The 14,442-nt window shown below is 44.9% G+C and overlaps 2 protein-coding genes across 2 annotated transcripts; both read right to left on the minus strand.

The window, feature by feature from the left end:
* Window positions 1-1,070: 1,070 nt before the first annotated feature.
* On the minus strand, window positions 1,071-6,347 carry LOC139818325 (uncharacterized). Its single transcript, XM_071786942.1, has 2 exons — window positions 5,103-6,347; window positions 1,071-4,805 (listed from the first exon to the last, which is right to left on the minus strand). The coding sequence occupies exons 1-2, from the start codon at window positions 6,345-6,347 to the stop codon at window positions 1,071-1,073; spliced, it is 4,980 nt and encodes a 1,659-aa protein (XP_071643043.1).
* Window positions 6,348-10,625: 4,278 nt separating this feature from the next.
* Window positions 10,626-13,533, minus strand: LOC139817675 (uncharacterized). Its single transcript, XM_071785929.1, has 3 exons — window positions 11,893-13,533; window positions 11,100-11,433; window positions 10,626-11,002 (listed from the first exon to the last, which is right to left on the minus strand). Exons 1-3 carry the CDS (start codon window positions 12,158-12,160, stop codon window positions 10,936-10,938), a joined length of 669 nt encoding a protein of 222 aa, XP_071642030.1. The 5' UTR covers window positions 12,161-13,533; the 3' UTR covers window positions 10,626-10,935.
* Window positions 13,534-14,442: the final 909 nt, after the last annotated feature.

The following is a 14,442-nucleotide window of genomic DNA, read 5'->3' on the forward strand; positions in this document are numbered from 1 at the left end:
CGGTCTTAAAATGTATAAAAGACTAAAATATTAATGTAAAAGTGATTTGGTCTTTGTAAGTCTAAAGGGTAGGAAATTCAAAATGGCGGACGTGAAACTTTAATAATTTATAACTCGAGAACGGTAAGAGATAAAAAGATGGGGTTTTTTTGTTGTGTTCAGATACTTAAGGGCATTATTTTAAATTATTTAAAATTTCTGTGTTTTATGGATTTCCATAATTTTTAATTATATCTCGGAATTAAGAAGAGATATGATGTGGGGGTTTTTGTGAGGTTACTTGACATGCTCTGCTAAGTGTCTGCAGTGATTTTGTTCATCATTTTTAATAATAATTTTATGGTAAATTGTATTGTTAATTAGTTTATTTTGAGAGATACAATAATGGTTTATAATCAAAAGTTGTTTGACTTTTTGTGATAGTTCCAGTAGTCACACTGTTCGCGAAATTGCTGATAAATCCCGACGATGGGAGCGGGATGAGAAGGACGCGCGTGAAGGGTGTTAACGAATTATGCACTTTATTTTGTGTAACTCAGACCACAGTCTGAGCCGTCTTTAATATGTCAAAATTGTTACAGTCTGACCTGAGAATCGATGAGCGTTGTATAAATGAGAAGTCCTTGTTTGGTTTGTAATCGAGATACAATTATATTAATTGCAATCCTCTTCGTTGGTGATTAGCCCGTGAGCCGGTGAGACACGTGGCGGTCGGCACTCGCACACGTGTGAGCTTGAGCCGTCGTGTTGATGCACCAGAGTTAATGAGCGGTCTATTTCAGTTTATAATACGATCTACAACAGCGTGGGCACTGTGATCTGCACGATTAATCAAAGTCACTGATCACAAACGTACCGAGCACACTTATGCGACTTGTCACAGCGCGGCCATTAGTACCATTGAATTCGAACGCGAGGAAGACGTTGGCGATGAGCGCGCCCGTGCGGGCGCAAGCTGCCGCGGTGATCGAGCGTCGTTACCCGATCGATGCTGCCATCTGATCGGACGGCGCAGCGTTAACTGAATCTCGAACATTCCGCCCGCCATCAGCAATCTTGTTGATGATTCCTTACTCTTGATCCTTCATCTCGTTGATGGGTAATATGGCAAGCTTGGCACTTGGCCGAGTGAGTGTCGTGGTGGCCGTCTTGAGGGTAACCACCCTGGTGAGTCCATCCTTGCCGGGGTGCAAGGCCGTTACTCTGGCGAGTGGCCACTTGCACGGTGGAGAACGTTCGTCGGTGAGCAGCACGATGGACCCCACCTTGATATTGTTGTTAGGATGATGCCACTTGGATATCGCCTGCTGGCGTTGCAGATAATGAGCCGACCATTGTGCCCAAAAATGTTGAACCCGCTGTTGGATGAGCTGCCATCGAGATAGGCGTGAGGTTGCTAGGTCAATCAGAGATGGCTCGGGTATGGTAGTGAGTGGACCTCCAATGAGGAAATGACCTGGTGTGAGCGCTGAGACGTCTTCAGGGTCGTCACTCAACGGTTCTAGAGGCCGCGAGTTGAGAATGGCCTCGATTTGCGTAAGCAACGTTGTAAGTTCTTCCGTTGTGAGTAGAGTCTCCCCGATAGTCCGCCTCAGGTGAAACTTCACCGATTTCACCACCGCCTCCCACTTGCCCCCCATGTGTGGAGCGCCTGGTGGGTTGAACTCCCATCTGATGCAATCATGCTGTAGAATTTGAGTGATTCGTTGCGAACTCTGGATGAACATTTTCTTAAGCGCGGCGTCTGCTCCAATGAATGTTGTTCCGCAATCCGAATACATGGTCTGAGCAATTCCCCTTCTGGCTGAGAATCTTCGAAAGGCTGCTATAAATCCTTCCGATGAGTAGTCACTGACTACTTCGAGGTGAATTGCGGAGGTGGAAAAGCAGACGAACACACAGATCCATCCCTTGTATGTCTTCGCACCTCGTCCTTTCCATGTTTTGATGGTGAGCGGTCCGGCATAGTCAACTCCTGTATGAGTAAACGGACGTGACGGCGTAACCCGAGAGAGAGGTAGTTGGCCCATCAGTTGATGAGCACGGATCCCCCTCTGCCGAGCACACACGACACACCGTAAAATATGAGACTTCACCGGAGCCCGTCCGCCGATGATCCAGTAATTTTGTCTGACATGAGCCAATGTCAGCTGTGTTCCTCCATGCAAGGTACGCAGATGGGCGTGTGCAATGATCAGGGTTGAGAGTTGTGCGTGGCGAGGCAAAATCGCCTGATGTTTGCTGTCTTGAGATAACGCTGATTGGTTGAGGCGGCCGCCAACTCGGATGATCCCTTTAGCGTCTATATACGCAGTCAACCGACTGAATGCGTGAGCAGTTGGTAGTCTCGAGTTGGCCGTGAGCATCTTGATCTCGTGCGTGAAGTATGCCGCTTGAGTAGCCTTAATCCAGAAGACTCTGGCCTCCTCCAAAGCTGAGTGCAAGTCCAGTGGCTTGCGTCGGCGCCTTCCCAGAAGCGATATGAATCTGAAACAAAGAGCTGTTATTTTCAATAACTTGTTGAGAGTTGAGTACCTATATATCAGGTCCCAGTGATAGTTCAGTTGAGATGCGGCCGCATGTAGCGCAATGCCAGGACGAGCCTCTTGAGCGCTCAACTCGTCCGACAGCGCGGGTTGTGATGGCCAAGCTTCAGGGGTGAGTATCCACGGTGGTCCCGTCCACCATAATGAGTGGCTTTGGAGTTGAGCAGTACTTAATCCTCGTGATGCGCAGTCGGCTGGGTTGGACGTATCTGGTACGTATTTCCAGTGTGCGTTCGCAGTGAGCTCTTGGATTTGCGAAACTCGATTTCTCACGAAATCCTTCCAGCGCGATGCATGAGATTTGATCCACGTGAGTGTCACAACAGAGTCCGTCCACAGGTGAGTTGCTGTGACGTTCAACTTCAATGTGGCTTGAACGTATTGCATGAGTCTTGAGAGCAGCAGAGCTGCGGTGAGTTCAAGTCTCGGGATGGTGAGCCGTTTGAGCGGTGCTACCTTTGTTTTGGAGCACACCAATGAAATCGTGGTACCATTTGAGCCGTGGACGGTGATAAATACGACTGCAGCCATTGCCAGTTGAGAAGCATCAGAAAAGCCGTGAAATTCCACTGTCGATGTACTCCATGTGTTATACCACCGAGGTATTGAGATCTTGCGCAAGCTGGTGAGTTCCTTTCTGATGATGAGCCACCGTGATGAGAGCTGGGATGGCAGTGGTTCATCCCATTGGAGCTTATGAAGCCAAAGCTCCTGCAAGAGCATCTTCGCCTTGATCACGACTGGTGATGCAAAGCCTAGTGGATCGAATATCTGAGCCACTTCAGACAAAACGAGGCGTTTAGTGAGATGATCGGTATGCGACGAGATCCTTGTTGCGAATGCGAATGAGTCTTCTTGAGGAAGCCATCGTAATCCGAGTATCTTGGTTGCGCAATCGTCAAATGTAATTTGGGAGCCCTGGTCTTTCTCTGCTTGAACCGCAGTGAGCACGTCTGGATGAGTCGCGTGCCACTTGGCTAAGGGAAAACCGCCCGCCATGCACAAGTTCTTCAGCTGCAATGCAATTTTGATTAACTGTTGGACAGTGTCAGCGCCTCCAAAGCTGTCGTCGACGTATCGACCTTGAAGGATGGACGGCACTGCAAGAGGAAAGTTATGGCCTTCGTCCTTCACCAGTTGCAGCAGCGTTCGTACTGCCAAGAACGGGGCAGCCTTGGTGCCATACGTGACCGTGGTTAGATAATAGGCCACTTCATTGAGCAGTTCGTCGAGCCAGAGAATCCGTTGTAAGTTCCAGTCATCTTCATGCACGTTGATCTGTCTGTACATCTTGGTGATGTCCGTGGCAACTAGGTGTCGAAATTGTCGAATCCAGAGTAAGACGTCGGTGACGTCTAAATGCAACTTGGCTCCCGTGTGCATGATATCATTCAGTGAGCGGCCAGATGTGGATGCGCTCGAGCCATTGAATACCACACGTAATTTCGTGGTTGCACTGTCTGGTTTGAGCACTCCGTGATGTGGCAAATAATATTGCGTTTGCTGACTGGAAACGGGTGACGCTTTTTTCATGTGGTTGAGATCTCGATATTCTGTCATAAATTGGTGATACAGACGTCGATAGTTTTCATCTCGGGAGAGTCTCCTTTGTAGACTTTGCAAACATCGATGCGCAGTGAGATACGAATCGCCAAGAGTGTCAGGTGATGATTTTAGTGGAAGTCGAACAGTGTATCGACCTGTTGAATCCCGTGATACAGTACTCTTGAAATGTTCTTCACATCGTTGCTCGTCAGGAGTAAGTTCAGGATTGTTGCTCGCAGGAACTTCTTCCTGTGTCCAAAATCTCGACAGTAATTCGTCGAGAGCATCTTCCCTCTCCTGAATCGATGCATGATGCACTGCAGCAGGTGCCGATGATGATGTGTCGACAGGCCCGAGAACGAGCCATCCAAAGATTGAGAGCTGCGCAATTGGCATCAATGTATCCCGTTTGATGATGTTAGGCTTGATGATCTGCCCATATGAGTCAGCTCCAATGATAATATCCACTGGCCGTGGTGTCAGAAAATCTGGGTCAGCCAAGGCTAACTTGGAGAGATGCGGCCATTCCTGTGGTGCAGCGTTGAATGATGGCAGGATGTTTGTTAACGTCTGCAGGATGTGAGCTTGAATGGTGACGTCTGATCTTGAGCGAAGTGAGCAGAGCTTGAGGAGTGCAACTCCTCGAGTTTGCGTGGCTTTTCCGCCACCAATTCCGGTGATGAGAATGACAGAATGATGACGAAGAATGCTGAGCTGACGGATGAGCGATTCTGAGACAAAGGTAAGTTCAGAACCTGAATCGATGAGAAGCCGTACGTGCTGAGTATTAACCGATGAGCTGATCTGAGCCAGGGCCGTAGCGAGTAATGTTGAGTGGGATGAGCGAGCCAAAGATGAGTGAGCGACGATTGCACCGTTGTCCTACTGGGGTGCTGAGGCTGAGCTGGTGGTTGGCTTCGAGGATGAGTCGCTCTGATGTGCCTCATGCAGCATCGTATGATGTCGGTGAGTGCATTTCTTGCACCCCCGTGAGCTCTTGCATGAGCGAACGTTGTGACGGCCGAGGCAGTTGAAGCACAGCCTCCGTGAGATGACGAGTTTTTGTCGATCGCCCGGTGCAAGTTCTCTGAATTTAGGGCACGTCACTACAAAATGCGTGCCATTGCAGCAGTCGCACGGATACTCAGTTGAGCCGTCTGAGGTAGTGGTGCGTGCCGGTTGAGCTGCCGTATGATGAGCCGTCGAGGAGCGCCGCGTGGTCGAAGCAGCCCCTGCCGAGCTTCCTGAGCTGGTCGTAGACTCGATTCTCTCGAGTGCTCGTGCTCGCGAGGTGAGAAATTGCTCGAGTTTCTCGAATCGCGGGTACTCGTGCGCGGCGCCCAACGACGTCTCCCACTGCTCCTTGGTTTGGCGATCCAGCTGCCTAGACAACTGGTACACCAGTACGCAGTCGCCCAGATCCTGTGATACGCCCAAGGATTGGAGGCCCTTGATGCCCTCCTTGAAAGTGTTGAGCAGCTTGTCCAGTGCCGCGGCGTTCTTCTGCACCGGTGTTGAGCTGGCGAAGAGCTGGTCCAGATATGATTGGATGAGCAGACGTTTGTTCTCGTAGCGATCGACGAGCATCTCCCAGGATGGTTTGAGCGAGTCGGCGGTGAGAGGCAATCCGGAAATGAGCTGAGCAGGCGTGCCTTCTAGTGAGAGCCGCAAATAGTGGAGTTTCTCCACGTCGGTGAGCCGTTGGCTGTCATAAATCACCGCCTTGAAGAGATCGCGATACGTAGGCCATGCCTCGTACACGCCCTTGAAGGACGGGATGCTAATATCCGGCAATCTCTGCTGAGATTGTGAGGGCTGCGCCGCTACAGGAGCTGTCGTCGGAGCGATCTTTTCCGCCAATGCGCCCTTGAGCTTTGCCAGAGCGCGACGAGCCGTCATACACTCCTCCGCCTCCACGGCGAAGGCGTCGTTGGAGAAATATTCATGTTCGATGAGCGCCGCCGGCCATGAGACCTCGAAGTAGGCGTGTTCCTTGAGGAACGCCTTGTGCACCTCCTCGAGTTGAATCGAGATCTGTAGAATCTCATCCACAGACGTGTCCTCTACAGACGATGGTAACGTCTCGCCGATTTTTCGTATTGTCGCGATGCGGTTCATTTGCGTCTTCACCTTTAAGGTGAGTTCAGCAGACAAACGCACCGGCGAGGCCTGGCGATCTGAAGTGCGCTTGTCGTCCGGCAGCACGAGTAATGGCGGGGTCTTGCCGCCCGTCGCGGCTTTGGCGGGATCCGGCATGATGAGACGTCAATGAGCTGCGCCCGATGAGAGACCTGAGAATCGTCGAGACACGTATGAGAAACACTGCAAGAGGCGAGAACGGTCGAGAAACGCGTTAGGACAACACTACGCGAATCGAGAGTCTACAATGTCATATATTGAGCACGCGAAAATGTCTGTTTACACTCGCGGGAGCGCGTGAACATGTTTTCGTAACACTCGCGAGCGCGCGTGAGAATGTCTGTCCTTCACTCGCGAAAGCGCGCGATAATGTCCACGTGGCATGTCGTGAAGGGCATGCTCTGTTCACATGATCTGAGTCTGAGTTACACATTTTAATTTCCACGCATCCGGCTCGAAGGACCAAATGTTCGCGAAATTGCTGATAAATCCCGACGATGGGAGCGGGATGAGAAGGACGCGCGTGGAGGGTGTTAACGAATTATGCACTTTATTTTGTGTAACTCAGACCTCAGTCTGAGCCGTCTTTAATATGTCAAAATTGTTACAGTCTGACCTGAGAATCGATGAGCGTTGTATAAATGAGAAGTCCTTGTTTGGTTTGTAATCGAGATACAATTATATTAATTGCAATCCCCTTCGTTGGTGATTAGCCCGTGAGCCGGTGAGACACGTGGCGGTCGGCACTCGCACACGTGTGAGCTTGAGCCGTCGTGTTGATGCACCAGAGTTAATGAGCGGTCTATTTCAGTTTATAATACGATCTACAACAGCGTGGGCACTGTGATCTGCACGATTAATCAAAGTCACTGATCACAAACGTACCGAGCACACTTATGCGACTTGTCACAGCGCGGCCATTAGTACCATTGAATTCGAACGCGAGGAAGACGTTGGCGATGAGCGCGCCCGTGCGGGCGCAAGCTGCCGCGGTGATCGAGCGTCGTTACCCGATCGATGCTGCCATCTGATCGGACGGCGCAGCGTTAACTGAATCTCGAACACACACTAACTAGGTCTGTTAATAATATAATTTAATTGTTTATAACAATCATGTTTGAGAAATGCTAGTAAGATAATTATTATTTTAGCGTGATAATATTCTTTAGGCACAAAAGGTTATGTTCTTATAAATAATCTGCTTTTAATTAATTTATTTATATTTATTTTAATTTTCTGAGTTTATTCTTATGGAACATGTATTTAATCGTGTGTTGAATTGAATTTATATTGCATAAAGGATCTCATAAAGCTTGTAATATTCATTTACGATCAATTTTAGTGATTTTGGGGAGTTTTAACAAGCAATTGTCCAAAAGTTTATAGTGTGATTTATAAAAATGGGGTTTAAGCTTGAAAGGGTACCTTAAGGCAGCCATGTTCTCTAGGCTTGTGTCTACTACTTTATGAACGCGTGCTCGCATCAGCTGAGTGATTGTTATGACAGTTAATCTAAGGTGTGATTATTTATTCTTATATTGTTTTCAGGTGCTGTGCAATATGGATGGAAATCGAAAAATTTATGCGGCTGGAATATAGCGGTGATTATACCGTCAGACATGACATGCTCCAATACAATAGATCTTTATTATTTTCAGTAACATATCAATTTCCATAACTTTGGCATAAATAGCGTATCATGGTATTTTTTGCAAAATCTCCGTCATTGCTGTAAAAGAGGCCTTTTATAATGCAAATTGCTGTTTCTGCATTCTTAAGCCAATTTGCTGCTTAATACTTTGTGATACGGTTCGTATACTCATCTCATGAGACCTGATAAAAGTTTTATTGTACATAAACTCTATTGCTATTTATTAACATTATTCAACGTCTATTTCAGATATAATAGAACTGAGAGCGACATATTCTATGCATATGTAACAGTTTGGAGAGCAGACCCGTAATCAAGCACCAAAAAAGAATTCATTAACAAAGCACGAGATTCTTTTAAGCGAGATCAAAGCGAATTCGCTTAAAAGAAGCTCGTGCTTTGTTAATAAATTCTTTTTTGGTGCTTGATAACAGTTCTGTTCTCCAAACTGTTACATATGCATAGAATATGTCGCTCTCAGTTCTATTATATCTGAAATAAATGTTAAATAATCTACTTTTAAAAAAGGCGTGTTAAGGGGATGCTAAAGCCGTCCAAATTACCGACAATTCATTTCAAAGCTCTCATTTTGAAACGGCTTTACAGATCGCAAAATCCTTTTACAGGAGTAAAGTAGAGGTACTAATGAAAGGTGGGATTGTCAAATAATTAGTAATAATTGAAAAAAATTTTTAAATGCTGTCACCTCATAACCTTATTTTCTGATATAAACAGTTGTATACGTAATATGTACGAAATTAAACTTTCCCACCCTTCAGAAGACGTGCACAAACAATAACGTACCTTTGAAATTGAGATTGAAAGCCTGGAATAAAAATGAGAGCTTTGAAACGATCGTGTATATTTTTCACAAAAATATTCACGCAGAGCAGCAATTATGTCACAGCAGTAGTTCACGGATCTTGCGAGAGATGGCGAGATGGCGCACGCAGCTGTGGGCAGTTTCGGGGTTGGCTACATTGTCTGGTTCCTACATAGCAATCGAACCAGGACAGATATATGATACAGATATCTCGTTAGGCATTTTTACATTTTTTTCAATTATTACTAATTATTTTACAATCCCACCCTTCATTAGTACCTAAACTTTACTCCTGTAAAAGGATTTTGCGATCTATGAAGCCGTTTCAAAGAACGAGCTTTGAAAGATATGTGGTACAGATATCGCATTAGACATTTTTACATTTTTTTCAATTATTATTAATTATTTTACAATCCCACCCTTCATTAGTACCTAAATTTTACTCCTGTAAAAGGATTTTGCGATCTATGAAGCCGTTTCAAAAAACGAGCTTTGAAAGGTATGTGGTACAGATATCGCGTTAGACATTTATACATTTTTTTCAATTATTACTAATTATTTTACAATCCCACCCTTCATTAGTACCTAAACTTTACTCCTGTAAAAGGATTTTGCGATCTATGAAGCCGTTACAAAGAACGAGCTTTGAAAGATAGGGGCCCGATTCTCTATCTACAAACGTATGCGTAAACTCTGCTCTAACAGAAAAGCTGCAAGCTTATTGGCTAAAAACTGTGCGATAGCCAATCAATTTGCAGCCTTTCTGTTAGAGCAGTGTTTGCGCATACGTTTCTCGTTAGAGAAGCGGGCCCATGTGGTACAGATATCTCGTTAGGCATTTTTACATTTTTTTCAATTATTACTAATTATTTTACAATCCCACCCTTTATTAGTACCTAAACTTTACTCCTGTAAAAGGATTTTGCGATCTATGAAGCCGTTTCAAAGAACGAGCTTTGAAAGATATGTGGTACAGATATCGCGTTAGGCATTTTTACATTTTTTTCAATTATTATTAATTATTTTACAATCCCACCCTTCATTAGTACCTAAACTTTACTCCTGTAAAAGGATTTTGCGATCTATGAAGCCATTTCAAAAAACGAGCTTTGAAAGATATGTGGTACAGATATCGCGTTAGACATTTTTACATTTTTTTCAATTATTACTAATTATTTTACAATCCCACCCTTCATTAGTACCTAAACTTTACTCCTGTAAAAGGATTTTGCGATCTATGAAGCCGTTTCAAAGAACGAGCTTTGAAAGATAGGGGCCTGATTCTCTATCTACAAACGTATGCGTAAACTCTGCTCTAACAGAAAAGCTGCAAGCTTATTGGCTAAAAACTGTGCGATAGCCAATCAATTTGCAGCCTTTCTGTTAGAGCAGTGTTTGCGCATACGTTTCTCGTTAGAGAAGCGGGCCCATGTGGTACAGATATCTCGTTAGGCATTTTTACATTTTTTTCAATTATTACTAATTATTTTACAATCCCACCCTTTATTAGTACCTAAACTTTACTCCTGTAAAAGGATTTTGCGATCTATGAAGCCGTTTCAAAGAACGAGCTTTGAGAGATATGTCGTACAGATGCCTCGTTAGACAAGGACATATATCTCTCGTATTATTCCTTTCTCTCCTATGTATGTAATTTGCATGCACCCATTTATTCCTCTCTCTCTTTCTCTCCCCCTCTCTCATCCCTGTCCCTCTCTCTCTCTCTCTCTCTCTCTTGCAAGTACACTGGGTAGCTACTCTTAGTATGGTAAAATCAGGATTTTCTGGAAGAGTGGTGTTAGGATTCTAGGGTATATTTGAAGAAAGAAAAACGGTAATGTAATTTAGGACAAGAAACTCTATTTATTATATTTTATATAAAGATTATATATAAGATTATATATGATATATATATATGATTATATTATATATGATTATATATAAGGCCATCTTGATGCCGACGGCGGCGCGTATGGGGGCGCGTATGGCGGCGCGTACGGGGGCGCGTATGGGGGCGCGTATGGGGCGCGTATGGCGGCGCGTACGGCGGCGCGTATGGCGTCGCGTATGGCGGCGCGTATGGCGGCGCGTATGAGGGCGCGTATGGGGGCGCGTATGGAGGCGCGTATGGGGGCGCGTATGCTGGCTGTGGCGGCGTGTATGCTGGCTGTGGCGGCGTGTACGCCGTCGGTGGAGTATACGCTGGCTGCGCGTGTACTCCACGGCGTACTTCATGTTCTTCCCGGCGAGGTTTCTCCGCTGGTTTTGCAGCGCTCGACGCACCACATGATTTGCGATCTGTAAAAAAAAATTGTATATGTATAGGGTGAATCATTTTAATCGACGCATGCATGCACGCTCGCTACATTGCTGTAGCGGCCCTTACTCTACTTACCTTATGCATTGCGCTCGCTCGCTTTCTCTCCTCTTGTGGTAGCGACGGTGTGGCGGTGGCGGTGGCGGTGGCGGCGGTGGCGTCATCGTCGGTGGCATCGGTGTCGATGGCGGAGGCGGAGGCGGCGGCGGCATTGCCGCATTTGCTGTCGTCGTCGATGGCGGAGGCGGCGGCGGCATTGCCGCCGTTGCTGTCGTCGTCGATGGCGGAGGCGGCGGCGGCATTTTCGCCGTTGCTGTCGTCGTCGATGGCGGAGGCGGCATTTTCGCCGTTGCTGTCGTCGTCGATGGGGTCGGTGGCGGCAGCTTGTTCGCCCCACCTTCCTCACTTTTGGCTGAAATAAAAAAAATAAAATTACTATATTTGTAATAAATTATATATAAATAAAGTTTATCCAATCAGCACCGTTTTTTTACAAGGATATACATTCGTGAGCCACGTGCCTCTATATTATATTTCGATGCGCTCGCTTCACGGAAGTGTATCCATTCATAAAACAGTACTAATTGTAAGTAACGCGTTACTTGTAACGCCGTTACCATTACCGTTATCTTTTTATAGTAACAATTTGGTAATGACATGACGTTTTTCCATAACGGTAATGGTCACGACGTTACAAGTAATGCGTTACTTGCCAACCCTGAATTTATACAAGTGCTGGAAGATGAAAATTCACGCACGTGTTGCATACCCTATTTTATGTTGTAAGTGCGTGGAAAGTGGCCTATCACGCACGCGTCGCGTGTGTGATAGGCCACTTTCCATGCACGTGTGACATAAATGTAATACTTACATTTACGATATATTCGCCATGGTCTATCCTCCATCGCGGTCACGCGGTCACGCCGGTCACCAAGAGTTCCCGCCGAACGCATTTTACGTTCCCGACGGCCGTCGTCGCGGCTGCTCTCTCTCTCTCTCTCGCTCGCTCGCTCTCCGGTCGTTATCGCTCGGTCGTTATCGCTCACACTTTCTTCTTCGCGCACTTCTTTCCCGCTTTCCTTTCTCGCCTCGCTGTCCGTTTGTCCGTCCGTCCTTCCGTCCTTCCGTCTTTCCGTCATTCGCTCGCTCGCTCGCTCGCTCCTTCACTTGGTCGCCCGACCGCGCACTCCACTCCGGGACGGAGGAGAGGGACAAACAACGCGCGTTTTATCAAACGCGTCTCCGCTCGCGGCACGATGCACGTATATAATATACGCGATACTCGCCACTTCTGGCTCACGCCGTGCCTCGCGACGGGCCGACCCTGCCGACCGGTCACTCACGACGCAGGATTCCGCGGGACCGTCGCGTATTCAATAATGGGCACGGGCAGGGCACTGGCACTGCTGGCACTAAGACTGAGGAGCTGCCCGGGCTGCTCAGGGGTCGGGGGGTCTCGATCACGTGAAACTTTTTCTATCGCATGTTTTTTTTACTTCGCTGAGTTCGGTCTATCCTTGCGACGGAAAACAAACGAATCGCGCTTAGAAAAGGACATCCATATTCTGTCTCTCTCGCGCTGCATTTTTGCTGCTCGCCGAGCTGCTATAGCCGGCTCGCTTGACGAACGACGTGACAATTGTTTCCGTTTTCAATGATATCGCGCCGGAAAATAATTGTCACGCAGCGAACGGCAAGCATTGCGACGAATTCGCGATGAATTCGCTCGCTGCTCACTGCTCGGCGTGGTATCATTTTGAAGCTGGAAAATAAATTCAATAATAATGAAAAAATAATTTTTCTATTATACATTCTTGCCTAATTATTCATTTTAATGTACATTTAATTAAAAAAAAAAAAAAAAAAAATTGGGAAAAGCAGGGTTTGAACGCGCGACCTGCAACGTCTCAGTCCGTCACCTCAGTCGCTGCGCCACGCTTGCTACATGGCTATCTCGGTTGCGTACTCGGTACATCAGTCGCACGAGAAGTTTCAATACTTTCTTGCAAATACTTGAAAAATGCATCGCGTTGCTTGCTCCGTTTCAAGTAAAACTTACTCTGTTTCGAGGGGAACATCTTGATGGACACACGTTTTTCCTGAGATTTTAAAGTAACCTTTGTTTTTTTTTCAATGGAATCATACGATTTTTTTATATAACATAATTCCTGTAGTTATTTAGCACATAAAGTAGGTAAGCTAGCAGTTATAAAAAAATCAATATTTTGCGAGATGTTATATTTTATTCTGGCATATATTTTGACATGAAATATAAAATATTTTGTAAACTATTCATTTTTTGATAACTGTACCTACTTTTATGCGTAAAATAGTGGAACGAGTAAGTTGATTTAAAGACAACGCATAGTTGCTTTTTTAAAAAAATAATGCAATTTGTAATGTGCAATTACATACTTTTTTTGGAAAGTAACTATGTTTTTCTCACATTAATTGATTCGTCTCACTATGCTACATATAAAAGTATCAATATATATAATATCAAATATCCCGTAAACTATTGATTTTTTGATAGCTTTACCTTTATACTTTTATATGCCAAATAAGTAGAGAAATTATATTATATAAAAAAAATTGTATGATTCCATTAAAATAAACAAAGGTCACCTTAAAATCTCAGGAACACCTTCACCTAAGAAAAACGTGTTCATCGTAAGATATGTTCCCCTCAAAACAGAGTAAGTTTTACTTGAAACGTTTTTCAATGAAATCATCCATTCGCGAAATATAGCGCTGTCAAATTTATAATGGTACACCCTTTGTATAAATAATTTTTAATATTTTATTGGTAAAGCTGTTATCTATTTCTAAATCATGGTCTTTACTCTATATCGAATTGACGCAAAGTCAGAAAGCTTAGTGTATGTATATACTGTGTATTGATGTAGAATGAACCGAAAAAACGAATAGAAATGTTGTACAACAGTTTACAATTATTCAATAAACATAATTATGATAAAGACAAAAAGATAAAAATATCAACCAGTATTTGAAAGCGACCATTCATCGACGCATCGACGTCGATTGCACTAATTTATTCTTGACAGAGAACGTAATGTGAATCTTTTTACTTTTAGATTTCGAATAGATTTTTAGTACGGGCAGTATATATCGGAACACGGCCGTAGTATGTAAATAATAATATCATGATATTTCCGCGGTATTTATAATATGTATTATGATATTCGCTCGAGCCGATACGTATTTTTACAAATTCATATTTATGTATTTGTAGTAGATATTAGGAATTTTCTTTGAACGATATTCTTTACTAATTCATTGATATGAATTCGTACTGATACGTACCGACTCCAGCGAATGACATAGTATTACTAATACCGCGGATAAAATGCCGTAATATATCATTTACCGCATTTACATGACACATATTACGGCCTTGTTC

Source organism: Temnothorax longispinosus, chromosome 8, assembly GCF_030848805.1.
Source record: "Temnothorax longispinosus isolate EJ_2023e chromosome 8, Tlon_JGU_v1, whole genome shotgun sequence".
NCBI classification, from domain to species: domain Eukaryota; kingdom Metazoa; phylum Arthropoda; class Insecta; order Hymenoptera; family Formicidae; genus Temnothorax; species Temnothorax longispinosus.

Excerpts from the sequence above, each read along its gene's own strand:
- LOC139818325 (XM_071786942.1), bottom strand. The coding sequence starts at position 6,347 with ATGCCGGATCCCGCCAAAGCCGCGACGGGCGGCAAGACCCCGCCATTA. Across the intron at positions 4,806-5,102 it reads ACTGCCTCGGCCGTCACAAC|CTCAGCATTCTTCGTCATCA; the intron begins GTTCGCTCATGC and ends CTCATCCGTCAG.
- LOC139817675 (XM_071785929.1), bottom strand. The coding sequence starts at position 12,160 with ATGACGGAAAGACGGAAGGACGGAAGGACGGACGGACAAACGGACAGC. Across the intron at positions 11,434-11,892 it reads ATGGCGAATATATCGTAAAT|CCAAAAGTGAGGAAGGTGGG; the intron begins GTAAGTATTACA and ends TTTTTATTTCAG. Across the intron at positions 11,003-11,099 it reads GAGCGAGCGCAATGCATAAG|ATCGCAAATCATGTGGTGCG; the intron begins GTAAGTAGAGTA and ends TTTTTTTTACAG.